This window comes from Manacus candei, unplaced genomic scaffold (assembly GCF_025592945.1).
Source record: "Manacus candei isolate 608988 ecotype Guabito, Panama unplaced genomic scaffold, ASM2559294v1 h1tg000011l, whole genome shotgun sequence".
NCBI lineage: Eukaryota > Metazoa > Chordata > Aves > Passeriformes > Pipridae > Manacus > Manacus candei.
This window is the reverse complement of record NW_026138059.1, coordinates 15,013,023-15,040,368: the sequence shown is the minus strand read 5'-3', so window position 1 is coordinate 15,040,368 and position 27,346 is coordinate 15,013,023. Positions and strand designations below refer to the sequence as shown.

The following is a 27,346-nucleotide window of genomic DNA, read 5'->3' as shown; positions in this document are numbered from 1 at the left end:
GCAATTCCTTTCTGCTTTTGAGAATTAAAAAAACCCCAACAGACTAGGCTCAGGAAATGAGTACTGCATCCTTTACAATCATACCTGTGTAACACAGTATGTGTTTGTGGCATATTTATTTCAATTTTGTCTGTATTTTCTTTCTACGATGGCAGGTGAAACTGGTTAACATCAGAAATGATGATATAACAGATGGGAATCCCAAATTGACTTTGGGGTTGATATGGACCATAATTTTGCACTTTCAGGTAAGCCTAGTTTTGCTTGACAGTATGTTTTTGGTCATATTCTTCCATACAGTTATGATGAACGCATCCGCTTAGACAGGACTCCATAGATTATGTCTCTTCTTTAATGTATATTTGAAGGTTTTGATGATGTATCTTATTTTATAATGTAAACTGAACCTCAAGATGTTTACTAATTGCCTGTTTGTGGAGTGAGAGAAAAATAGCTTCAGTTTTGAACATCATTAAAGACAATAGTTGATGTATTCCTTCCAGCTTTTGGACAAACGGGTCTTGTTTTATTCCACAGACTTCTTTTGATGTGTATTAAAATATATTAAAAAGCTTTAAATACTTGTTTTTCTTCAGGATCTGAATTTCTCTGCTGATATGAGTATTTTAGCAAGCAGTGCTTTCAGCCTCTTAGAGCAATTCGTATCACGTCAGCATTTGTTTCTAGCCCCAGTGATGGTAGTGCAGGTTACACTAGGTGGCACTCTGGTTGTTGTACACTGGCGGGATTGTGTACAGTATAATGCAGCCTTACAGTGTGTGGTGTTAAATTGCTCCTCAAAATGAGGCTTTCATAATGGCCACGGCTGTGGATGATGTAATTCAGATGACAGATAATTCCCATTTAGTGACTGCAGCATTGTTAGCGATAAACTCCCTGCACTGTTGGCATTTTAAAAGATCAGAAATTTACACAATCACACAGAAAAAGCATGGTTCACTTAAGAATGTTCCACACTGGATTTATGACTGAAAAAAATTTCTTAAAAAGAAAAACCCAGAAAGAATGTTAGGATCTAATGTGCCTTTCTGCAGATCCTAACGAGGAGCAGAAACATGAATAGGGACAGTGGGGGCCTGGTTTAAACAGGGTGCACAGCGTGCACAGCTTAGCCAGTAGCAAAGACTGAGAACTCCCCTAATTGTGTCAGTCTTTGCTTCCACATAGTTATATGGAGAGAAAAAAGACTGGGTTTAAATATATTTAAGTATGACATACAGAATTAGGCAGTGATTGAATGTTGCTGTATTTTAAGAAATAAAGATTATTAGCAACTTCCTAATAGAAGCTGTTAGTGGAATTTAAGCCTTTACTTGGTGTTTATTTTATCTTTCTGAACCTGATTAATAGGTTTTTGCAGAATTGAAATTGTGTTTCTCTCACTAGCTGAAGCACAGGACATCTGGCACAATTTTGGGCGCTTATAAAAAGTAGTGAAAGTTAGAGCTACTACTTAGTTACAGTTGTAAAAATTAATGAAAAGGAAAAACATTTATATAAAAGAACTAGTTTAGGTGAGCTGGTGTAACAAGGATTTTCTCCTGTAAGGTATCCAGCTCCATATGAAATACGTTAAAACATTTAGATTGTACCTGAAACACACTTACTTCACTATATCTTGACCACAATAATTGCCAATTAAATGTCTGCAAGTACAATTCAGATCTTACAGATCTATCAGAATAGACTATTTCAGTTGGAAGGGACATAAAATGCCTGACCAATTTAGGGCCAATTAAAAGTTAAAGCGTGTTGCTAAGGATACTCTCCAAATGCCTCTTAAATACTGACAGGCTTGGGGCACCAACCACCTCTCTAGGAAACCTGTTCTAGTGTCTGACCACCCTCTCAGTAAAGAAATGCTTCCTGATGTCCAGTCTAAACCTCCCCTGGCACAGTTTTGGATTATTACCAAGCCTCCTGTCACTAGATAACAGGGAGAAGGGCTCAGCACATCCCTCTCCACTCCTCAGGAGCTGTAAAGCAATGAGTTTACTCCTTGGCCTCCCTTACTCCAAACTGGGCAAACCCAAAGTCCTCAGCCATTCCTTTTAGGACGTACCTTCCAGCCCGTTCACCAGCTCTGTTGTTCTCCTCTGGACACATTCAAAGACATTCAAATCCTTTGTAAACTGTGGGGCCCAGACCTGCACACAGTTCACAAGGTGAGGCTGCACCAATTCTGAGTGCAGTGGGATGATTGCCTCTCCTCTGCTGTGTTTGATGTACACCAGGAAGGGGTTTTCCCTCTTGGTGATCAGTTTTTTAACAAAATAATATCTTTAAAAAATTGTGAAAAAATAATTTTAAGAATGAGTAGTGGTTCTTGACTAAATATCAAACTTCATTAGTAAATATGAAATAACTGAAGAACAGAATTTTAACAAAAAATATTTTCTGTCTTTTTGCCGTTAATGGCTGCAGTGCCTACACTGAATGCAGAAGGGATTTGTAAAGTGAGGTAAGGGGCACCCTCTGCACTAGTCTGTACCTGTGTGACATTTACAGCTATACCACTTCTTCTGAAGAATATGGTAATTTGGTGTCAGTCACTGACACCTGTACATGGCCAATTCAGGTTCAGAATGTGAAGTTCAGAAGAATGTGCATACTTAACACCTCACGTATTTTTTTTATCTTCACTTAGATTTCAAATGAGGGAAAAATCTGAACTGAAAAGTCTAACAGCAGAGTCTTCACAAAGAGATAAAAGCTTCATGATAATAACTGTATATTGTTAATGTAGTGTGCATGGATTAATCCTCTAGTTATTGGGAAAGTTGTGATCAGATTCAGTTTGACATTAAGACACCTAAGTCCAGGTGCTTATGGGGAGCTACGTTCTTATGCATTAAGTGTCTAAATTGTCCCTATAATCTGATAATCTGAACCTTGAATAATCTGAGATTTAGTCTATATGTTTAGTATAGCCTAGAGAGTGAGTCAACTAACTAGCTACTAGAGGTTCCTTCTGTTTGACTAAACATAAATGTCTCTGTCGTTGGAGATTTGTGAGACAGCCATGCAAGTATGAGAAACATGACATAGGTCTTATGGGAAACCCACTGTCATCTGGGAAGAGACAAAGCAGGCAGAATAAACTGCTTCTTAAATTGTGGTAAACATGTTTAGCAGTGGATTTGATGCCTGGAGGGCTAGGCAATACTGTGGGTGAGGTTGGTGGAGCACTTCAGATCACTTGAAGTAGATGCCTAGAGCACTTACGGAGCTATTCAGTTGTCCAGCATAGGTGCTTAGTGTGTTCTGATGTGACACATCATATCCAGTACCATATGCAGTGGGAAGCAGGTTTCCATAGGTCTTGTGCTGTATATGCTATCCCCATGTAGATATCTTAGGTAGTTTTAAGTGTTACAAATGTTCTAGATGGTTAATTGGCTTTCTCCTTATGTCTCTGATTCAGGGTGTGAAACACTGCTGTTCAATTGGTTGATTGTACTAACAAGATCCCCAGGCTTTTGATTTAGTTTCCTAAAGACAGATGGCATTTGAGTGATATCTGAGGTGTGCTAGACTATCCAGGATATGCATGAGGGGTTCTCTGATGAGACACCAGACCTGTGAGAGGGCCATGCTCTTCCAGACCTGTAGCTAGAAGCCAACTGGGATATAGGAGGATATCTCAAAGAGTTTCAGAAGCCCATGATGAGGAAACTAAATCCTGCCCCTAGTGGATAAAATGGTCTCTTCAAAACCTAGCTAGCATGTAAACATGAATATGTGACACCTGTGCTGGGATGTCTTAACCTGAATTACCCCTTAAATTTTTTTTAGCATTTGCAAAGGTAATTAATTTCTCAGTGAGCATAAGAAACTGTTTGCTGTGTGATGTTACTGGCTCTGTTGCACATCATTTATGTGTATTCTAATAACACTGCAATCTGGGAAGTAGTCAAGATGCCAGAGGGTTTTTTTGGCTGTTGTTTGTGGCTTATTGATTCTCTGAGTCATGGTCCTTATCTGGAGGATAATATTTCCTCAAAATAGAAAATCCCTCTGATTACTGGAATGAATTTAGGAATGATTTAGGGGAAAGACATGATGAACAAAAATAAAAGATAATACACATTTGAGGATTATGTTTCTCTTGCATCTGAATTATGTCTAAAGATAGTTATAGCTTTGTGACTTGGTACCCATAATTAGATAAATACAAATGTTGTTCTGAGTTACACCACTGACTTCTGCAGTTACACAAGTCCAGAAATTGTACATTCTTCTGTGTCCCAAGTAATTATGTAAAAGATACGGAAAAGATGGTGGTTTATTGAGTTGAGTGTGTTATAAAATCATTTGTCCTGCGGATATTGAAAAACCCCAAGACATGTATGTTGCTAGGATTTAGGCAAGCTTTCAAAGTATGCATTTAATATGCTTGTAATAATATGTGGGTTAGTTTAAATTCAGTTTCATAATGTAGTAAATGTTGTAAGTTATTTTCCTGGCACCTATAGAACATGCTAAATCAGATTACAGTATTTTGTATAATCATAAGCTGTAAGTATAAATATCCAAATTAATACTCTAATGGACTCCTTCAACACCCAGTATATTTTCACTGATGACATTGGAGATGACCAGCTATAGATGGAAGCAGCATTTGTACTCAGTATGTAACCACAATTTTAGTAAGATTTAATTTTGGTAAAAATTGGTGATAATTTCTTTTCAAAACCACTGAAAACATTGTTTAGTTTAACAAATGTTAAATATTTGGAATAATTTTCACTTGATTGGAAAAAGCATGCCAAACCAATGTGAAACTTTTAACTTCTAGCCACCTAAAATTAGTCCTTTGTAAAGTAAGGCCTTAAAAAAAATTCGGAAGCTTTGAAGTCATGACTTAATAGACTTTTTCTGTTTCAGTTTCATCATCATTTTCCAGCTTGGAAACTGCTGTGAAACATGTTTTTCCCCACTCTCTCTAGCTCCTTGCTGTCAGACCTCTTTGCAGGATGGTGCTTTTCAAGGCTCTGCTCAGTGATGTTTTTGTCCAGATGTTACAGTACCGTCCAGCCCCCTCCAGCCAGATGAGTGCTTTCTTTCCCCAAGGCCTCCTTGGGACACATGTAACCTCTTCACACTTCTCTTGCCAGCCAGAGAATCCTTTTTTTTTTTTGCTGCTGACTCTCTATAAACCTTTGAGAAAAATTTATTCTTGATCAGTCTGCCCCCAAGCAGTCTATTCATTTGGTCCAGCATCAGCAGTTAAACTTTTACCAGTGTTGGGCAACAAGGTGAGAAGGGTAGATTTACTTGCAGATGATTTGGCTGAGATAAAGAACAACTACCCAGCCCTTTCTCAAGTTGCTGATACCCCTTTCTGCAGATAGGTTTTCAGAGCCTGCGATGCCGGTAGTAGTTTTGCAGCACTCTTGCATTGGTCATGAAGGTTGTGGCCTTCATGCAGAGTGGCCAGAGGAGGAGGCAGCTCAGCTGTGGTGGCCCATTCCAGTAAATGATGTGCAGATGACGGAGGAATAATGTGATGTTCTGGGACCTGTACACCTTCCTCTGCTTCAGCAGCTCTGCTGTTAAATCCCATGTTAGCCCCTGGTGATCTAGTGGTTAGGTTGCAGCACTCTCACCGCTGCGACCCGGGTTCGATTCCCACTCAGGGAAAAAAAAAAACAACCCCCGGGCAGATGGAGCTTGTCAGCCCTGTAAGGCCATCCATCTAAGAGAAGGTCACTCTAAACAAACCTACATCCTGAGGACCTCACTGCCACTGTCCAAGCTTGCTCAGCCCCAGCAGATGAACCTCAGGATTAAAGGATGGGCTCAGTTCAGCGCACACTGTGTCTCACCTAAAAAATCCACTGCGCAGGCTCGAAGGGTAATGACCTTTCCCAAGTCTTCGCTCGTGAAGACTGGCCATACCTACCTAGGCGTCACCATTCAATGGACATGCTGCTTTCTTTCCTGAGGTGGCCATGTATAGTTGAGAGGTCTGGGTCTGGCCTTCACTCACTGTTCTAGCAACCATTTCTGCTGGCCATAGATGGCCAGTGGCAGCTGACTCTAAATCTTGCCCTGCCCAAGCTGTGTGCCCTGCAGACCAAGGATTGAAGTCTAGTCTGCCTTTGCTTTGAAATAACTAGAACTGTTCAAGATTTGATCTTCTCAAAGATTTAAAAGTGGAGCTATGTGGCCAGTTGTCCAGTCTATGACTATAAGTCATAGGATAAAGCGTATTCCACCTGGGAGCTGCAACTACCCGTCATTAGCCATTGTGGAAGCATTCCCCACCATTCAGCATTTGGTAGAGTATACTGTTATGGTATTTTATTTCTCAACTGAACTCCTAGTTGTCTCTTCTGGAATTCTTCAGCAATTTATTAAAAATACCCAAACGTGCTAACCCTCAAGTAAGAAAACGAGTTCTTGGAATTTCTGAGGCTCATCTGAAACACGGCAAGGGTGAGAAGCATTAAGAGTCCTTAATGCCATAAAACTGCCAAGGATCAAATTCCTCTTTTTGTAAGCCATCTCACTGGATATAAAACCTCTCCTGTTGATGGTTTGGCTGAAAGCTGAAGAGCTCTTTCAGAGTTTGAGGAGTGGTTGCCAGTACAGCTCAATCAGCTCCAATTATAATTGTTCGTGCTGGCAAGCCTTTATTTTTTCCCTTGTTCTCTATCTTGTGTACTTTAATTTTCACTTTCTCTTTGGCTTATGTTTATCTCTCTGTCATTCTGCATGTGACCTTAGGGCTGTGCAACAAAATGCTTGCTGGTTATCTGGTATGCTGCTTTAGTACCATGAAATGATATGCCCCATTTATGCTAAATGCTCCATTGCTTTTGCTGTGTTGCATAAACACACAAAAAAAGAGGGTAAAGGGATCTTAGATACAAAGCTACCTGAAATGTGTTCCTAGGAAGCTTTTGGTAAAAGATAACTGGCATGATTTGATTGAAAAAGTGGTATAACTTCTCCTTTGCAATAATTGCTAACTATTTGAGACCAATGGTAAAGTATAAATTAGCAGTGTACAAAGGATGAATGGTCTCATCATTTTGCAGACTAACAAATACAGATATTCAACAACATTGCCACTGTAATGGGTAATGCACCTGTCCTATGTTAAGAACATAATGCATCTCGCAGTCACAGATGTGCTTGACAAATTACAAATATCTATGGTTAAATGCAAACCCATACAAATCAGCGTGAACTATTTCATGTCTCAGTGTTAATCTTTTGTTTACCATGTCTTAATCTTAACCTCTTGTTTGTGATTAAGCAGTCTCTAAGGTCAAATTGCAGACAAGTATTGGTCTAATCCTTTATTCATGTTATACTTCTTAGGGGGTTTTGTGCCAGAAAAAGTTTTTCACTAATCTCCCCGTAAAACTTTGCAGCATTGGTGGGTATAAGTTTGTATCTTTGGGGATTTTGTTTAAGAAAAAAAAAAAAAAAGGAAAAAAAAGAAAGAAACAGAACAATCCGTGGTAGGATTTGTAACAGCTTTGATCATCTGGATCTTTGGCTTAAACTAGTGCTGAGCTTCTATTCAGTTCTCGTCAGGTGTCTAAGACAAAGCCTTTGGTGTGATCTTTGCTATGTTGTGATGGTTCTCATAGGCTCAGTGGTAGTGTCTTTTGATGCTTTAAAATATCATCTGTCTATGCTCTAGCGGACAGGTTTTAGAAGAAATTTCAATTTCCCTCTTCTGAGTCTGCAGTGTAATCATGTTACCTCTGTCTCTTTCCTTTGGATATATTGCTTTATAGAATTTCTGTTAGCTGAAAGTGGTCATTTCGTCTTTAATTACTCACACTTTCATTTATCATCATCTTCCCTTAACATGGAAATTTATTTTGCTTAGGGTTTTTATATAAAAAAACTCACAACTGATAAAAATGTAATTTATCAGTTCTGTTGTCCTTGATCTGTTCAAGAGCACTCTGGTTCAAGTTACTTAAAAAGTTAAAGTGACTATAAAGGTACTATTTGGTTAATGGGGGAAAAAAAGGAATAGCAGAAAGAATTGTTAATAGAGAGATGATAGCCTTCTCTGGAACAGCTGGTAAGTATTGTGAAAATGATTATTAAGTCTCAAAAATACATATTTCTTACCTATTTCTAGGAAGATCAAAAGGCACAAATACTACTAATCATCTGTAGAGGTATACTTGGAAGGGATTTATTCCTAGCTAATATTTAGAAATGGTTAAATTCTAAGACTATTGTTATACGGGCTATGACCTGTAATGCAGAAGTAAGGCAGGATTATTGGGAGCACTGGTATTATAACTAGTGTTTCAGAACTGATTCTTTTATTTTTGCTGTCTCATTTTTTTAAAATTCTACTTCAGAATCACCCAATTTTTTTAAAAATTGAATTACCTACTCTTAAGGAAAAGTGTTCAAAATTTAAGGTGTTAATGAAAGAGGATATGCAAGATCAGGGACTTTCTAAATTACTGATTGCATTACAAAATGCGATAGTCAGCTGTAAAATAAAAATATATGTTTCTTATGACCTATATTGAATTAGATTTGATTTGAAATTTTTTACAACAGTCAGTGTACCACTGAATCTACAGGACTTTGGGCATAACAGAGAGTTAGGAATATTTTCTCTTTGAAAGAAGGTGGTATAATGCTGACTGTTAAGCAGATGTAAACAGTTTAAAGGAAATACATATTACGTTCATTAAAGCTTCATTAAAGCTCAGTTAAATAGTCTAATACAGAAGCCTCGGTGCTCATGTGTATTAATTTAAATATAGACTTGCTTTGGAAATTTAAATTTTGAAGTATTTTTAAGCAAGTTCTTAACCCCTGTGAAGTTTGTGGAGGGCGAACACTGGTAAGGTACTTGTGGTAGGTTGTTTAGATACATTTTCAGTAAGACAGCATGAGGACTTGCAGTCAGTCACTCAAATGCTGGACAATTGTCTTTAACATTTTGCATAATTTTTGCTTTACCAAGATAGTATTTTTTTAATATATTTTAATATTATTATGCTATGATCTCTTTAACCATATCTTATTGTTATTAGACATCTTGTTGTTAAAACAGAAACTATATTTGTGTGAAATGAAATTAGCCTTGGCCTGTTGCACTGCAAAGTCCTGAATAATCTTTACCGATGAGAGAGAAGAAACAGAAGTATATATTTATGTGTAAAAGCCACTACAGTGATGTAGTTCACAAAGATTTTTTTTTTTAATGTATTTTTCTGTTAATTAAGGGTGGCCACATCAGGACCCGACTCAGGCTCATGTGGAAGTGTGCTTCAAATCAATGAGTCCTCTGGCCTTAGCTGAAAGTCACTTTTCCAAAATAATTTTTCTAACCTAACTATAATACAGCTTTTTCATTTTTGGTAAAGGGAGTAAATATCGTAAGTGCATCTGTATATTGAGCATGCTACAAATACAAATTGAGGTAATGAAAGAGTCATAGCATAATGTTTACTTTGAAAAGAAACATGTTAGCATTGTGCTTGGACATAACTGCCCATCTGTCACTGTATTCTGTAGTGTTACAGTACAAAATTTTCTAAGCATTATTGTCAAATTTTACCTCAGTGCCCTGAGAGTAGGCAACAGTGAGCAACTGTATTCTTGGAAATTCTTTGGAGACACATCCTGGTTCTTTGCTGTATTATTCATTCTAGATCCTGTTAATAAAATGTGTTAGTAAAACTTCAGTGGAACTGGCCCCTGGGGATAAAATCTCTGGGTTTCGTTATTGCAATTCCTTTCCAAATAAGCCTGGGAAACTCAATGGTAACACCTGATAATGCCTGGCAAGTCACTTGGCAGTTCTTTCTCAGCATGAGAAATCATACACATCTGCCCTTGTTGATGTGTGCTGGTTTTAGTAGATTTCACATATCCATAACAAAAAGCAGAAGCTTAAAAAGATTTTTTCCAAACAGAGTATGCTGGAGATTAGACTTGCTTGCATTTTCAAAATGTGTATTTCTACCTAGTTTTAGGCATAGGTGCTTCTTGGCTGTTACATTCAGAGCTACATAGAAATGCCTTACAGGAGCATGGGAGAAGGATAAAGCTCCATTTTTATAAACAGTAATCTTAAGGTCAGTTTTCTAGATAAATGAGTTTTTATGATTTGTTTCACCTTTATCTGCCAGAAGGTTTAACTCTGTTTCGAAGTTTCAGCCCTGGTACACAGCCTCACTGCCCTGAGCAAGCTGTTGTGCTTGTGTGATAGCAGTGAAGCAGCAGGTTATTTATAGCTGACAAATCAGTGAAAAATCACATCAGCTGCTATGAAAACTCCACATACAAATAAAAATTTGACCTCCAGCAAACTGTCAGAGCAATTTCTGATCCTTCAGTTTAATCTTCCCATTTGTGAATCGTTGGATATGCAATAAAAACATATGAAGTGCAAAACAAATCTGCTACCTAAATCCCTGCTATTTACTGTGCTGCTTGCTTTTGGATTTGGAGTGTAGCTAATAGTTTCAAAGGTTGCTACATATTTTTCTACTTTATCTTGCTTAAGTTGCTAAGTGAAACAAGAAGTTAAAAGGCATGTGAGAAATTTCTATTGCTCATAAATGCTATGTCATCTCTGTGAAAAGCAATCAGCATTACAGCCCAACGCTGAAGCAGTGATGTTTATTTAAGAGGATTGGTGGCCAGAAATAAGCCACAGTGTCTAATCAGACACAGGCCCTGCCTGGGCACCGTGCCACAGAGTTTATTGCGTGTGCATTTCTCATAAGCAAAATGGCTACGTACGGAGGCGGATGGATGTGAAGTCTGGAAGAAATTACAGTGTCAACAGCAGTTCTCAACTTTCTGAGGAGGATTTAAGTGTGTATATATATATATATACTGGAATGAATGAGACTGTGCGGCTGTGAGTTACAGAAAGCCAAATGGGGAATGTCTGTGGATGTGTGAGGGCTGAAAAGGAAGAACAGTGTTTAGATCCTGCCAAAGCTCCCTTAAGTCCAGATAAACATTCTCCTGGAAGAAAATATTTCAGAAGAAAAAGGAGAAAGAAATCAACAGAGGAGGGATCAAGTTCAGTGTACGTTAAAGAAAATGAAGAAAAACGACAGTATGAAGTGGAGATTTCAGCAAACATTGAGAGTCACCCGAAGGGTGCAGGATTGGCTGATTCCTTCCCCGGGAGAGTGACAGTGGCTGGTAATGCTCTGCCTGTGAGTACAGACCTTTCAGTTGATATTGTTAAAGCAAAAGTTTTACTAGGTGAAGCAAAGAGTGATTCTCTTTGTGGGGAGAGCTTTCGTGGTGATAATCAGAGGCTCACCAAGTATGATGAAACAGAGTCATGGTTAAAGAAACAAGACAAGAGGAATTCAGAGAAACACTGTTTAGGAAAAAGGAAATACTCAGAGGATGGCAACAGGACAGAATTAGTATTCCTGAAGAAATCTAGTGGTCTTTGTTATGGAAAAGCAACTACCTTGGATTCTGCTATCCACACTTTAGGCAGACAACATGAAGAAGCTGAGTTAAACATAACTGCTTGCAGGATCACTGAAGATATTTCAGAAAGCAGTAAGTCTGCAAAGTTGCATCACTTTCTTTCCGAAAGCAAAAGTGATACACTACTTGAACAAAAGAGATTTTATCCTGATGCTGTGCCTTCCCAATTGACAAAAGAAAAGGCATTATTTAGCACTCCGCCAAACAGGAGCAAGGTAAATATTTTGGCACAGTACATTATCTTTGAAAGTTAGCTCAGAATAAGATTTTGAACAATATTTTTTCTATTACAAAAATATCTTCACTTTGCTGTGTATAAACCTTTTACCCATGAGTTGTAGGACAGAACATATCACTTGACCTTTTTCAAAGGCTAATTAATAACTGTACTTTAGGAGCATTGATATATTCTTGTTCTGTTTTTCTGTCTATTAGGAAATCTGTTTCCTAATTTAGGAAAGAGATTTTCGTGTTAAAATGTTGCTAGAAGGTGGAGTGCATTTTAGAGAGTTCTTATTCAGTATCTGCAGTAAATTTTCTTACCAACTCTTGGTGGTCTTGTATCAAGGAAAGGCATATTTCTAATTCTTTTTAGTTCTGACCAGTAGAAACGGAAGAATGATAGAACTACATAGACAGCCTCAAATAGAACAAGTGAACATCAATCATGTTAATAATTCTCTACACTTCTTTTAAAAGATCTTTCCTCCCAAACTGTCTAGATGACCTATTAATATTAATTATTGAAATTCCGTATTCCTCTAAGGGTAGGATTATTTTAATTTTACAATAAAAGAAACCAAATCATGATCTTAGTTGCAGAATACCTGAAGGAAAGCAATTTTTTTGTATCCATGCTTACCAATTCCATCCATATATCAGAGCAACTGAAATCTGTATGTGTGGGTCAAATGCCAATAGCAGGATCTTGTCCTAAACCGAATCCCCTTTCTCAAAAGAGACACCTGAGCTTTGACTTGAGTGAACAGAGGGAAGGGGCATATGCCAAAGGTATTATTTCTGGCAAAGATCTAACTAAACTTCTGTTGCTTCTATGATTTCCTTTTGTAACAGAAATCAAACAATACTTTGTCTGAGCTTAGTTTTTAAACATAGATAACACACCCAATTACAACACACAGTACACACTAGTACAAATAGCCTCCTAATACACATGGAGATCTTTGCCCTCCTAATCTTAGCTGGAATTCAGGAGGGGCTTAGGAATGTTCTTTGATTTGAACAAAACGTCATTGCTGAGTAAGAGAGTATGAGGCCTTGTCTGTTCAGCCAAACATGGCTGTGTTTTCCTGTGTAATGAGAGTAATACAGTTTCTAATACTGCTGCAGTTATTACTCCAACCAAGTGTATAACTCTTGTTACCACAGAGGAAGGGGAGAGAAAAAAAGATTTCTGTTGAGCACCTACATCAACACTGATGTTGAGAAAACACTGCATAATGATATGAATATGAAAACTACTGACACATAAGGCTAAATGCCTCAGTTACTGAAATGCCTGACTTTCAGTTCAGTTCCTTTCTCAACCCAAGATTCTCAGTGTAAGTAATTTTAAGAGCACCGAGGTTTGACCTGTAAACAAATACAGGAAAAACTAGATTACAGACTTTAATTACTTTACAAAGTCATGATCACTTTCTTTCTGATTGCTTTTGAGAACTAACCAAGCATTTTAATGTCTTACATTTCTGTCTTTTATATACTGAGTAAAGCTGTTATTTATGCAAATCCACAAAGTTCCTGTTACCAACCAGCTTGAGCTGATGCACAAGGTTTGCAGTTACCAATCTAAATTTTTACTATTTTCTTTGCCATAATTACAGAGGTCAGTAGCCTTCCCTCACCTTGTCAACTTATCTATGCCTGTAATCTAGTCTTAGCTTACACAGTGCCCGAGATAATGGAAAGCATGTTGGCTTTTCAAACAGAGGCCACAGGAAATTCATTGGTCCAGCTGGATGATTTGCACTGCCACAGAGATATGATGTTTTACTCTCTGAAACAGCATAGTCCCCTGTACTGAAACATATTCTTTGAGTTTCTTTCTGTGGCATGGTTTCTTATTCATGTAAAAAAATATGATTTTATGTTCAAATATATGCTACTGCATTATCGCTGTTTTCCTGTTTGCAAAACAGCTTAGAGGGGTGTTCTGAAGCATTGCTTCTGACTGCTCACTAATAGCTTTGAGAAAAGTTTCTTACTCTTTGTTGAGGCCTAATTTTTACAGCCCTTGTTCCTAATACAGGATGGTGAATTCCTCAAGGAAGATGTGCTCTGGTACTGTTCTAACTCGGGCCTGTAGTAGAGCAGATAGCAGTTAAGGTCAAGAAGTTGTGAATGAAGACTGAAACAGGCTTGCTGCAGCAGCTCCCCTTCTCAGTGCTGTTTTAGCACAGTGCAGGTAGAGAAAATCAAGGCTGTAGTTTCAACTTCTCTTCAGAGGATACTGCCGTTGTGATATTTGCTATCTCGTGTGTTGAAACAAGCCATGGTTTTCATTCAATATCAGCAAAAGATAGGTACCAGCTCGTGTTACCACCAGTTTTTGGTGGTTGTCAGCTTCTGTTGAATTTGATTTAATGTATCATATTATCTATCAGTATAATTGTTTTTCCAAGATAATTTGTGGAAGTTTCAGTTCTGATTTATGGATGTAAATTTTTTTTTAGAAAAAAAATCTAATATGTAAACAGAATCATTCATCTACTTCCAGTATTCAACTGTTGTCTTGGCAGCAAGTTCCTCAGCTGTTTCGTTGCTATGCATCTGCATAGGGTTTGATGCAGTGTTTTTCTTACCTCATCTACAAGACTAATAATAATCTGCAAGAAGAAAAAAAAACCAAACACATGTATTAGAGTCATGTTAAAGGCAATATACTTGCTTTTAAGTTAAAAAACAGATTATTTGTGATCAGCATATTCAGTGGAATACTTCTGGCTAAGTAGCCCTCTGTTTATTGTTGCAGTTGTCATTGCAAATAGTTGTAAGATAACAAGATACGTTCCGACTATGTCCACCATCATATGATCATGTCTTATTTATTCATGTAGAACAGTCAAATGAGAGAGAAATGCCAGTTGGTCTTCTGGAATGTGATTTGCAGGGCAAAGGTGCAAAAGTCAGGAGTTTTGCTTTATTGGCACAATATTGTTTACTTCCTTGTAATACTCAAAAGAAACAGGTGTAATCCGCCTTAAATGCTCGTGAATGAAGGAGATCTGTAATCATTGATGGAACTAAAAAACTAGGGCTGGAAAGACTCTGGACAGCTCATCTAGGTGATCTCTGTACCCAAAGGCAAGATAACTTAATGAAAACCATTCTTGACTGACACTTGTTCTTCTGTGTCTGCCTTATTGATGGTTTCACATATTCTCTGAGTGATTTTTCTATTGCTTATCTGTCTTTTCTATTGAAAAGCGGTTTTAGCAGAAGCTTCTCATGCTTATTATCATTACTTTTTTTCCTATTCCTAGAAGAGTTGATTTATTTTCTTTATTTTCTGCAACAGCATTTTTCATATTTGAAGACTGTATCACGTCTCTCCTTGGTTTTCCCTACTTTAGACTAAATAAACATAATTTTTCAGTGTTTCTAACAGGTCACATATTTTTAGATCTTTGTCATTCTTATTTTCTCTTCCTATCTGCTTCAACTCATCTGGTATTTTTTGAAGAGTTTTGCTCAAAGCTGGACTCTGTATTTCTCTGTGTTCTTCAGATTTTTCTGGTTTAGGCTAGGTGACATCTGAGTACATGTATACATCATACATCTCTATCCCATTATATATTTTTGTGCAGTGAAGTACATTAAGTCAAGTTTAGACTTGTTTCAAAACATATGGGATAAGATGAAATCAGAGGAAAGACATCTTACTATCTATATGAGTTTGGTCGTCTTCTGTTTGCAGTGTAAAAATGAATCGCAGAAATCCAGCACCACTGCTGATTTCTTTTGGAAAGTCTTCTCCACCTTGCTCTTTGGGCTCAAAACTATATCACTGAAATCAATGGAAGGAAAGAGCTTGAGGCTTTTTGATGTATGGATTTTGCATACTGTGTGATGAAAAGAGAACTGACAGGCTGAGAAAAAGCATGTGCCATAGCAGAAGTGAATGAGTTCTCCCAGTGACAAGCAAGAGAGTATTTAGTGCCAATTAAGACTTTGATCCTGAAATAGAAGGGATGTGCAGAGAATTACCTCTATCGCTTTCTCTTGCATAACTTTTAATTCACAAGCTTTGAGATAATTTGGAGAACTGGATCTCTAGCAAACAATTGTTAAAACTCATGCAAACTCAGTAATTTGCTCCATGTTTAATGAACAAATGTCCGCTAGTAACAGTTTACAGTGAGTAAATGATAGGCTTGTGAGATATGAAAGGTTCATGCAAACTTTGTTTGGAAGCACAAAATTTGACTAGTAGAAGATTTGATTGTCCATTAACTTATTTTCTGTTCTAGTATTCATAATTTAATAGTCCTTCCGTTTTTCTGCTATGGAAAATGATATTAGAAATATTGATGGTAATGCACAGTTGTGAATGAGTATCTATACTATCCTTATGGGGCTGTCAAAGGAAAGATGTGCACACTCTCTCCCTCTCTCTGACACCTTATTTTGTGGTGGTAGAATTTTACTTGTTAAGTAGTTTCAAGTTATTAGGGCATCTTGCAAAGTAGAGCTTATATTTGTAAGTGTAATAAAATATAGCCCTTTGACTCACCATTTCCCTCAGTGTATTTTTATACTTTTAAAAAATATTAATTTCATGTTTTGAAAGTCTCAAATGTTAACCTTGGAATCTGAAATACTTTATTTAGAGAACATAAGTGCTCAGGCTGTTTCAGGTCTCAGGCTGATGTTAGTGTTCCTTAACCTGTAGTGAAATGGGCTACCTCCATGAGTGAAAAGCAGTTTCAGTTTTTAAACCCAGTCTAGTTTATTCCTTTTTCTTCAAATGGCTAACCAGGGCAGTGAATGGTGCTTGGAAGATTTTGGATCAAAAACGTGTTGATCTTCATTTAAGGAGCTAAATTAAAGTTTTAGCCATCCGAAATTTCAACAGTGAGCTTGCCTAGTGGTCATGTTCAGAGTAAGAAATGTTCGCTTTGTGTTTGTGTATGTAACAACAGATACAAGTACGACCTTCAGAAGTTGCCTTGATGTTTGAAATTACTTGTTTCCAGAGGAATCTAATGTGCACTCAAACATGCTGTGTTAGCACTCTGCAGTCTGAAATGTACATAGCCATCCCTGGGCAATTAACCGTGAAGGAGACTGAGCGTTTGAACTTAGCAGTAAGGAATGGCCATTAGCAAATTATGTTGTTAGCTTGCTCATGCTACAGTATATTAAAAAATCTGATAATTAAGGATTATACACAGAAGACTTTGAAAATGACAGGGAAAAATATAGGGTTTGGGGAATTTATTTTTTTTTTTGCTAGACATCTGGCACTTTTAGATGACATCATCTCTTTCAGAAGCGTTGTCCGGATAAGCGGTAAATGGTTGACTTGGTTTATATTGTGGTCTGGTTGTTCTGTGATGAATAGAAACTAAAGCTACTGAAACAACACTTGGTTTGCTTTCTTGCTTTGAAATACCAAACAATAAAACTAACCTACAGAAAAAAAGGTCTTACACCACAGATAAGTTCCCTGCATTTTTACAATAAAATTTTCAGAGTGATTTTAAGTTGGTCTTCTGCCACACTGGATTATCTGTCATCTTCACATACACAACTCATCCCATCTGTATTTTTTGCAATATCATGTAGTACTCTTTGCAGGATTTTGATATCTAGAAACTTACAATCACAACTGCATGTGTTCTCTTCTGTGTTTTGAACAAGAAAAGGTGATTTTTTCCTTTCTTCTTTCGTAAAAACCTGCAGTGTTGAAACTGGAGACAATAGGATACAAAACAATGCTCTCAAATCTTCTGAGGTTATTTATGTGCTAGTTGAACAGTTAAAACTGTTTTGCTTTCTAGCGTTGGTGCCTGTATTTTTCCCTTACCTACATATCTGAAGAACTGCATTCACAACTTGTGATTTGTGGATACTTGAATAGAAAATAATTTAAATTAATTTTTTCCTACATTAAATTTACTTGCAATTTACTGTTTAGCTGTAAATGCTCATCATTGCCTAAAAGTGTGAAAGGTGGTAAACCAGAAATTGTAGTGAGCACTATGGAAGCTCCATTGCCCTGAGATCTTCAAGGCTCTTCCTTTAGTCACCTCCTTCCTACTGCTTCACACCACCTCGTCTTAGGCAGTGACATGGCAATATCAGTAGGCAAGCTACATCTCTTTCTTCTTGGCATTGTGTTTTGTGTGGCTCTAATGTGAGAAAACCCTGTAATTTCCAGCCTAGCCTGTTGGAATTCCCCCTGTCAGAGCCCAAACAGAAGATATATTTGTGTGCAGAGACTTTGAGGCCAGAAGACATTGTTATGACCGTTCCATCTGACCTCATGAACATAACTGTTTACACTAGAACAGGATTGCTGGAATTGGCACAGCTCAAGCTAAGGCCCTTCTGCAGCTAACTTGAGCACCCAGAGTTGTCTGTGGGCAAACCTCCCCTGAGCCCTGGCCTCAGGCTGGCTCCAGAGCCAGAGCAGACCTGTCTCTCCCTGCAGTGCTGGGTGTATGCTTGTGGCAGGGCAGCCTCTTCCAGGTGGGCTCACAGAGGTCCTTGGTGTCCACCCACAAACCATGGTGTTGTCTCAAGCCTTCTTGCCTCTGCTTAAGCACCTCTGCCTGCTTTTTGTAATGGCTAAGCTACAGTACTTTGGTACTTATACAGTGCCTTATATAGTACCTTACAGGTACTTATATAGTACCTGGGTTCCTAGCATTCTTCATGATAACTCTGTATTATCTCTTCTTGTTTGGATAAGTGGTAAAAGGTGGTCACTTAGAAGAAGGACAACATATTTATACAGTGGTAGTTTTCTAAGCAAACTGACTGAACTTCATTAGGGGAAAATTTAATGTACTATAATTTAATGTACTATAAATTAGTATTTGAATGTAAAATTCCCAATATTTACTTGCTTTCCCTGACATGAATTTGATAACCCTTAAATAGTACAACCTGTTGATCCTCGTATAATGAGCTAAATTAATGTTTTAGCCATCCAAAATTTCAACAGTGAGCTTATCTAGTGGTCATGTTCAGAGTAAGAAATGTTGATAATACTTAAATAATATGAAAACAAGCTTTCTTTATCAGACAAAATTTTTATTGATGATCTGTCAGTCTTTCAGCAATTTGTAAAATGCCTCCCAGAAAATTTTGTCCTAAAGCTTTTATTAACAGCTTTCACTCTAAATGACTGTTTTGTTATGGAATTTTAGAACAGCATATACTATAAATTAACCTTTTTTAAGAGAGGAAGTTTGTAGCTAAATGAAGTGTATGAATAATGTAAATATGGCTATTGTATAGGTGGGACTATATACATATAAAACACATTACATTTTATAAATAATTATATAGCATTTATGTATAATAAGTATTATACATAAAAATAGATTATATTATCTTCATAAAATATACATAGATAAGTATTTTGCATTATGCAATGTTGTCCCCAGAAATTAGGAGACTGAGAACTGGTTAACTGAAGAAAATTGTGAAGCTATGAATTTTGTATTTCATATTGAAGATACTAAGAGTACGTGAGCATAAAATAGGAAAGTGTTAATATAGTACATGAATAATCATCATATTCATATATGAAGATAACAGACAATAAATTCTTCAGCAATTCAGAGTGATTTCCTGCAATATTTTAAATATTATTATGGGTTAGATGTAACTGTAATGTTTATATTACCTTTATTTTAGATATCTGATATCCATGTTACTGGAGAGTCAGAGGACATGTCTGCTAAAGAGAGACTGCTCCTGTGGTCGCAGCAAACAACGGAGGGTTATGCTGGAATACGTTGTGAAAATTTCACTACCTGCTGGCGTGATGGAAGATTATTTAATGCCATCATTCATAAATACAGGCAAGTACTCCATTTGTTCTCTCAGAAACTATTAAGTACAGCATTTTAGTGTACATAGAGGGGGCTCTGTGGTTTATGCCTGTAACAGCTGTGGAGATGACACTGACTCTTCCTGGGCGATTTCCTGCTCTTTACTGCCAAAGGATGCCTCGTTATCCTTTGCATGCCCCTCCTTCCTCAGACGAGTATCTCCGTGAATCCTACTCATCTCTCATGGGGCATCTCCAAGCAGCTAAGAAGAATGTTCCCAGAGTTCAATCTTCTCCACAGTCCCTTTTTGTCATAATGATTTTAAGAGTAGGGTAGAGGTAGAACTGATCACCAAAATCCACAATTGTGCTACTGGGAAAATCCGTCAACTACTGCATGACCTGGGATATGTCTGAGATCCCTGGATTCTTCCTTGTATGACTTTACCATGTCCATGGAATATAGAGCTTCTTCAGTGTTTATGCTTAAAGCCCAGATCTACTCTGAGATGCATCTCCTATAAAATGGCAGAGTATTCTCATGGCTGGCTTGAATGTTCTCAGTCTGAGAAGGGATTTGTGCTACTGTATGCTTGTATACTACACTCTTACAAAGTGAAGCAGGCATTGTTAGAACCACTGCTGGCTGTGACTACGGGCTAAAGGATACAGTATGTTAACTTGAAATATAGCTGAAGATGTCTGCTGACAGCAGAGGCTTTCTAATTCTGGGTTCGAAGTGAGAACAGGTCTCTCTTGAAGAAGCTGGCTTTGGTATCTAGCTTGTCAGAGGAACAAGATTTAGTCATTGCTGTGCTCAGTGTTCCCTCTTGGTTGGCAGCATCTCTGTCTTATTGTGTATTTTTTGGTTCCTGAGCTGAATAAGAAGGTTTGTGTCTTAGAGGACCACATGGGAGAGTGCTCTGGCTGCTGGCCTAATTAGTGTGTACTGACTTGTCCTTCACTACACAAAGCTTTCTGGGTTTTATCATAGCATATGTAGTTTGTACTGTATGCCCTGGAGCATATCATAAGGAAGTCTAAGAGTACACAAGGTATAAGGTGAAAGAGTGTCCCTAGTAAAGCCAAATTTGGTGTGTTTTCATGCAGCTGTAGGGAACAGAGCCTGCAGCAGACTATTCTGTTCTTGGATTTCCTCTTATGAGACTACTTGGCCAACCACAGAAAGAAGTCTAGGCAGACATAACACACATGTTGTCCTTGTAGGGATTAGGACACTGAAATAAAATGGGAGACGAGTCAAGCAGGTGCAACCTTTTCGTCACAGGCTGTGTATAAAGGCTGTAAGCATCACGTATAGTGCTCAAAGTCCCAGAGAAGTTAGCTGTGGCAGTGCATAACTTTGTGGTAAAATTAAGCTGCATCTGAATCAATGAGGTCTTTTTCTGACTATGCTTCTGTTCTGGGTAGCCAGTCGGGGAGGAGGTGCATGCCAGCAAGAAAGTCTCTTTTAGTAACATTGGCAAGACAAAAGGAAATAGCTGGCAAAAGACTAGACTGTTTTACTTCAGGATAGAGCAGCCAAAAGAATGAACATAGCACAGACAAGTATTTGTAACAATAAACAATATGAAATATACAAAGAGATTGGAGAGAAAAAAACGAAGAGTTTAATGAAATGGAATAATGGAAAATATTTTCCAGAGCTTCTTCATATCTTACATAGAGCAATGTAGCCTTTACATACATCTTACATAGAGCAGTGTAGCCTTTACAACTCAGCAACTAGTAGTTGTGGTACAGATCAGTTAATAAATAATGAAAAACTTGAATTCCGTCCTCCAACTGTATGAATGTTAATGTCTGAGTTGCTTTGCTGGAACAGTGTTTCTGGTGTTGCTCCATGAGTTTCATTCACAGTGTTTCAGTGGGGAAGGACGAGCACCTTTGACATAAGTGTGTTGCACAAAGCAAATGATTCATTGGTTGAGGAGCAGAGTCCCCATTTTATGTGCTTCTGTGCCAGTTTCCATTTAGCTTATCTTCTTCCTGTAAGCATAACTTCTCCACATAAGGATCCCGTGTCCTTCCAGGGAATGTTTACCGTGCTTATCTAACGTGTTTTTGCTGTGAGAGGTTACAGGTTCTTGGATTCCATGTGCTGATTAAATCACTGAGATTCTTCCACTGATTTTAGTGAGTTTCTATGTTTCTTTCCTTTGCTGTTTTGTACCATTAAAACAGAGATAATAATTTCCAGCTATTGCTCACAAGATAGGAATGATCTTCCCAAACAATCATCTGATATTTTTAACTACAGTGTTTTACTCCAGAGAGCTCTTTTAAAGCTTGGTTTGTGTTCTGAGCAATATGTAGGTTAAACACTAAAAAATTCAGCACATTTTTGGCAGTGGTTCTCCATTTCTCTGTTTGTCTGTTCGAGTAACTTCCAGTTCGTGGATCACAGGTGGTCTCAGAATCTCGGCTGAGCATCCTGCAGATGCTTGCTGGCTGGTGTGCTCCATCAGGGTGGATGAGCAGTTGTGCCTGCTTGGGTGGGACTGTGATGCTACCACTGTGGAACACACCCCTGCCAGTCGTGGTGCAGTGTGGCAACCCCCCTGCACCAGGTATTCTGTGTAACTAGAGATTCCTCTCCCTAGAGAAGCACTATGCACTCTGGGCTGGGAGGAGTATCTGCTCTCTGTGAATGGGGGACTGGGCTCTTCAGGTGGGACATGACGACTTCCAGTCCTGGAAGGGATTTAATTGGACTTGGACTTAATTTTAAGAGCGTTGACACTTTGTGCTATGACAGTAATAACCAGAAGGCTCAAATACCCAGGCATGTATCTAGAACTGCAGTTGTGCTGAGCCACAGCAAGTTGTGTGCTGGATAGAGAGCACACGCTTACCCATGCCAGGGCACAGCGGTGGGGGCTTCCCAAGGAGGTCCGTCAGGGCAGGGCCTGGCAGCCAGGGCCTATTCCACTGCCCCAGCTGAGGGGGCACCAGGGCTGCCCCAGCCCTCGCATCAGGGACCTTTCTGGGGGTGTGCTGAGGCTGTACTGGCATGTGTGCTGCTCTCAGGTTGGCTGCACCACTGCAGGGGCCACAGCTCAGCCACAAGCCAGAGGTAAGAGCACCAGCAGCTCTCAGAGGATAGGAGCCACAGTGCCTCTCAGCTGAACCTGGTTGCAGACAGGCAAACCCCATGCTCGCAGCCCTGACACCAAGGCTGAGAGGCCTTTTCTGGCTGCACCATCGAGAACACAAGCTACATGAGAACAAAATGATCCCCACAGTCAGTTGTCCATGAGACAGGGAGATGTCACTATCTGGTTCTAGGTGACAGGATGGGAGTGGCAGGTCATAATTACCTCCTCTCCAGGCATAAGTGATTTTTTTAAATTGCAAGTATGCACCAGCTTCAAGACTTCAGGAAATTGCTGAAGCTGTGAAGGGTTGGGCCATGAGCTGGGCTGTGAGTCATGCACCAGCAGGCAGGGAGCCTCTCCCTTCGGTGGAGCTGGCAACCTGCCTGCTTTTAATGGTGGGTTAGAATTGTTTCTTTTTTTTTTTTTTTCTGTCCTGACAGAGGATCCCAGTACCTTTTGGTGCAAGCCAGCTAAAATTTACGATGCAGAACTGCAAGAATAGTGCATGGATATGTCATATCTCCCTGTTCCCTCCAAGAAGCACGGGAGAAGCCCCATAAGGCCAGGGTTTCCCTGTCATGACTAACTAGTACGCGCTGCAGCATCTTGGCAGAGATTGGTGGGTTCAGTGGATGATCCAGCTGCCTTCCTGTCTCCCTGTCCTTCCTGCACCCACAGCCATGCTGGCAGTGCTCCCTGTCCAGTGTCAAGCAAGGGATGTGGGCAGTGTACAGGTGCTGTATCACATGCACTGAAGTCAGTCACCTGCTTTCCTGAGCAAGTGCAGGATATTTGTCTTCTGTCCTGTTGAGCAACAAGGGTTAGGTTGTCAGAGCTTTCTATTGTTGTCTTAAGAGACTGTGGAGAAAAAGACTCCAGGCCAATTTAGTGTATAAGATAAGATAAAGAGAGTGGGTCCTTTAATTAGGTCTCAGGCCAGGGGAATACACATAGCAGTGGGCTCACCCAGACAGTGGTTCCAATTGATTTTATAATAAGGTCCATCCAATCCGAGATCTGCCCATCCCCCGGTTTTGCTCAGTGACACACCCCTTTGAGAATTAGATCTGGGGGCGTTTGGGACCCCTTCTTCCTCATTCATCTTCTTCGCAGCACATACAGCCCTTGGAGCTCCTCCAAAGTTCTGGGCTTGAGTCGCTGTGTCTGTGTGATATCTTCTGGTCCAGGCTTAGGGTGCTTTTCTACAATCCTACCTTGGAAAGAAGACTAAACACGCTAACGGAATTTAGAGGGATTAATATGAAATGGTGTAATAGGGTTGGATATGTGTAAACATTATGCTACAGGATAAGGGATACAATACAGCTACATTCAAATCTACATTTACTACACAACTACTTCTAAAATCTGCAAAAGTTAAAAAAGTTCAAAAGGTCTGAGGCATCACTATAAAGGTCTTCAGTTACTTTCTTACTTCCATTAAGAGTATGAATGAGTTGCCAGTCATTTTGCAGTGCTCCTCAAATCAAAGAAAGTAATTTTATGAATAACAGAAATGAGAGGAAAAAATTGCTCTGTTTGAGGTATTTGGCTCCATATACAACTTTATTTTCTCCCCCCCACCAAATTTAGAAAAGAATAATTTATTCTCATATGAGAAGATTCCTTATGTTTTCAACAGTTTCCAGCAGTTTGTGTTTATACGGTAAAATTGAAGATTACTTGGCTGAACTTTTGAAGAGTATATATAAAGCTTCTATTTACATCCTGTAGATGGTTAAATCCCTGGGAAATGAACTGTGCTTCATGCTGGCCTCAAGAACTGCCTTGGGGGGGGCTCCATTGCAGACCCTGAATTTTGCTTTAATCATAACATCATAGAATGGTTTGGGTTGGAAGGGACCTTAAATATCATCTAGTTTCAACTCCTCTGCCATTGGCAAGGACACCTTTCATTATACTAGGTTGCTCAAAGCTGCATCCAACCTTGCCTTGAACACTCCCAGGGATGGGGCATCCATAGCTTGTCTGGGCAACCTGTTCAGTGCCTCATCACTCTCACAGTAAAGAATTTCTTCCTAACATCTAATCTAAATCTACTCTGTTCTGTGGGAATACTTGTCCTTACATAGAAAGACCAAATCAAATTATAACATTAAAAAGTGAGTTTTAATACTGAACATTACCAGAGTTGTTAATGGTATGATTTTATTTAAATATATCAGTTTTCACACTCTTTTTTGAACCTCCACACCTTTCTTCAGGTATGTGATCAGGCCATTACTGAAAGTTACAGATACATCCGGGAGATTCAAAAATATGCTGTATGTCTCATATGTTTTATCATTTGCCTCTTACAGCTTAATTTTTCAATGAAGACGTGTGTTATTTGCTTCAATATGTTGTATTGGAAGAAATCTGACTTGAGGCAGTTTCAAAAGTACATGATGTTTCTTTCGTGCCATTATATACACATAGCAAAATCTTGTCAGCCAGACTTAGAGGTTGGAGGCTGACTTTAATTAGCATGTGATGCCCAGATTTTACTGGAGATACTGCCATATAACCCTGGGATCTTCATCTTGCAGCTCTATCACTTTGTGTATTTCTAGTCACTAGGCTGTGTTTTAGGTAAATGCTCTTGATTTGTGTTTTCATTTTTTCTCTCTACGTGCCTTTTGCCCAGGAAAAAGAAACACTGATCTTTTAGAACTCTATCCCAGTTATACCCCCTATATATAGAAACAGTTTGTGTCTATGGAGTGAAGGCTGCTCTTGTTTCAGTAGGAGTTGCATGCCAGATTGGAACTAGTAATCTAAGTTATAGATCTGCATTATGCTTTGCAGATGCATTTATTTCAAAGTAAAGCAAATTCAAATAAAAAGTTATACCAAAGTAGCAAACTAGTTTTTTTGATCTCAGACTGCCCTGAACCTTTAGTACCTACAGACTACAGGAAAATTCGATTAAAAAGTGTCTGAAAATGGAATTTAAGAAATAGCAAAAATAATAACTGTAAGATTTACAATTAAATGTTACCTGTAGACATTTCATTAAGGACAACGACTACTGATATTCAGAAAACAGACGGACCAGCTCGTCTTACTTTCTAAAGGAAAAAGATGAAGTATGGAGGACAGAAAAAGATTAATGTCATACCTGTGTGTTTTTGTAAACATGTGTGCACTTCTTTTTTATTTTTGTATTTTCACAGCTTTTATAATAGAGAGGTAATTTTGCTTTAAGCATTTACAAAAGGAATTCCAACAGGTGTAGTATGTGCTTGTGTAACTAGATAATAGCATTTAATGAGTAGCCCCAGTGGTGCCAGTGTGGTGAAAAAGCATCTGTTCAGGAAGCCCTGCAATCTTAGTTCTCAAATAAAGCCATGTTTTTTAAGTTCTAGTCCCAGTTGTTAGGTCTGTTCTAGTTAATGAAGTGGGTCTTGAGCCTGCTTTCCAGCCCTGAGGGTGATACAGCAGGGCTGGTGCCTGCATGGCTGAACTCTCCTTCTGTCCCCCATACAGAGTGCAGCCTCTTGAGTCTTAGATCAGTGTTATCCCTTGAACTGGGCTCATGGATTGCCTGGGAGACTGTGATCACAATGGGCCATGGTCAGGCTATGGGAAAGACTAGTAATTAAAGGTCATGGGCCCTTGATCTGCCTTCTGTACACTTTCAGCATAGACATGTCCAATTATGTCTGGACTTCTAGGTGAGTTTCAGCAACCATACTAAATTTGAAAGACTAGTTTGGAGAAAAAGGGGTAAACTGTGTTTAGGTCGAGCAGCAGTCTGATAAGCAAGCAGGACTGTAGTCTTTCAGGGTTTAAGACAAGGAAACAATTGAGGTTATTTCATGTTATGCTATACCCAGGCTTGCTGAGACCACATGCAAACAGTTGTCTACAAATTTTGGCATCCCCTTACAAGAATTTAAAGTACTAGAAATGCTGCATAGAGGGAAGGTGGTGATAGAGCACAAGAAAAATGCCTTTTTACTGTATTGTTAAAGAAATGTGGGGATCTGATCCAGAGGAGCCTTTGCTGTTGGTAAGCTTTATGCAAAACCTTAATGATGCCTATAGTTTTAAGTTGCATACAGTTTTAGAGAGTGAATGAGGAGAAGATGGCTACTATTCCTGGACAAAAGAGGAAGAGAGGCTAACAGTGAATGTGGCATGGAAAGAGTGTAGGTACACTAAATGCTTCATGTGGGAGGAAGAGGAATAGATGCTGCAGCATGTTCCCAGAGGAAGTAGCAGTGTGACAGCTCCATAAATGCTACATAAACTGAGAGATGGTCACAGAGCTTTTCTTTTGAAATATTTCTATACTAACTCCGTATGCTTTCAGAATTACTAAGTGGATATTTTTCGGAGTGTGGTATACCAGGGAGCAAGCTATATTCCTGCCTGCTAAATAACTGTTTTGGTTTAGAACAAGCTGTTTCAACCTTACCCAGGATGATTTGCTATGTATGTAGAGTTAGTTGAACACTAACTCCTGGCTGGCATTGCATATGGCATCCCTCTGATGTTAAAACATGTTGCAACCGATCAGGTACTGACATGAATACATTCCTTAAGGGGAGGGATAGTAATGCCTCAATTTGCTGAAACACGTTTAACACCCTTGGGGAATGACTCAGAAAGAAACTAAATATTACACAGTGTCAAACCTTAAAATGCTAAGGGATATGTTTTAAATAAAGAGATTAGGTGGGTCTGCTGGTTTTGGCTTGCTGTTTTG

General features: G+C 38.8%; 1 protein-coding gene across 13 annotated transcripts in view; it reads left to right on the top strand.

Annotated features, from left to right (window-relative positions):
• The window catches only part of DST (dystonin), a 307,129-nt gene that overhangs the window by 118,401 nt on the left and 161,382 nt on the right, over positions 1–27,346 (top strand). For 12 of the 13 annotated variants that reach the window (XM_051777805.1, XM_051777809.1, XM_051777812.1 and 9 more), the window contains 2 exons: positions 156–248; positions 19,378–19,544. In XM_051777805.1, the coding sequence (XP_051633765.1) occupies positions 156–248; positions 19,378–19,544 (260 nt within the window). Of the gene's footprint in view, positions 1–155; positions 249–10,475; positions 11,199–19,377; positions 19,545–27,346 lie in introns of those variants that run through there. The other variant, XM_051777808.1, reaches the window with a different exon arrangement.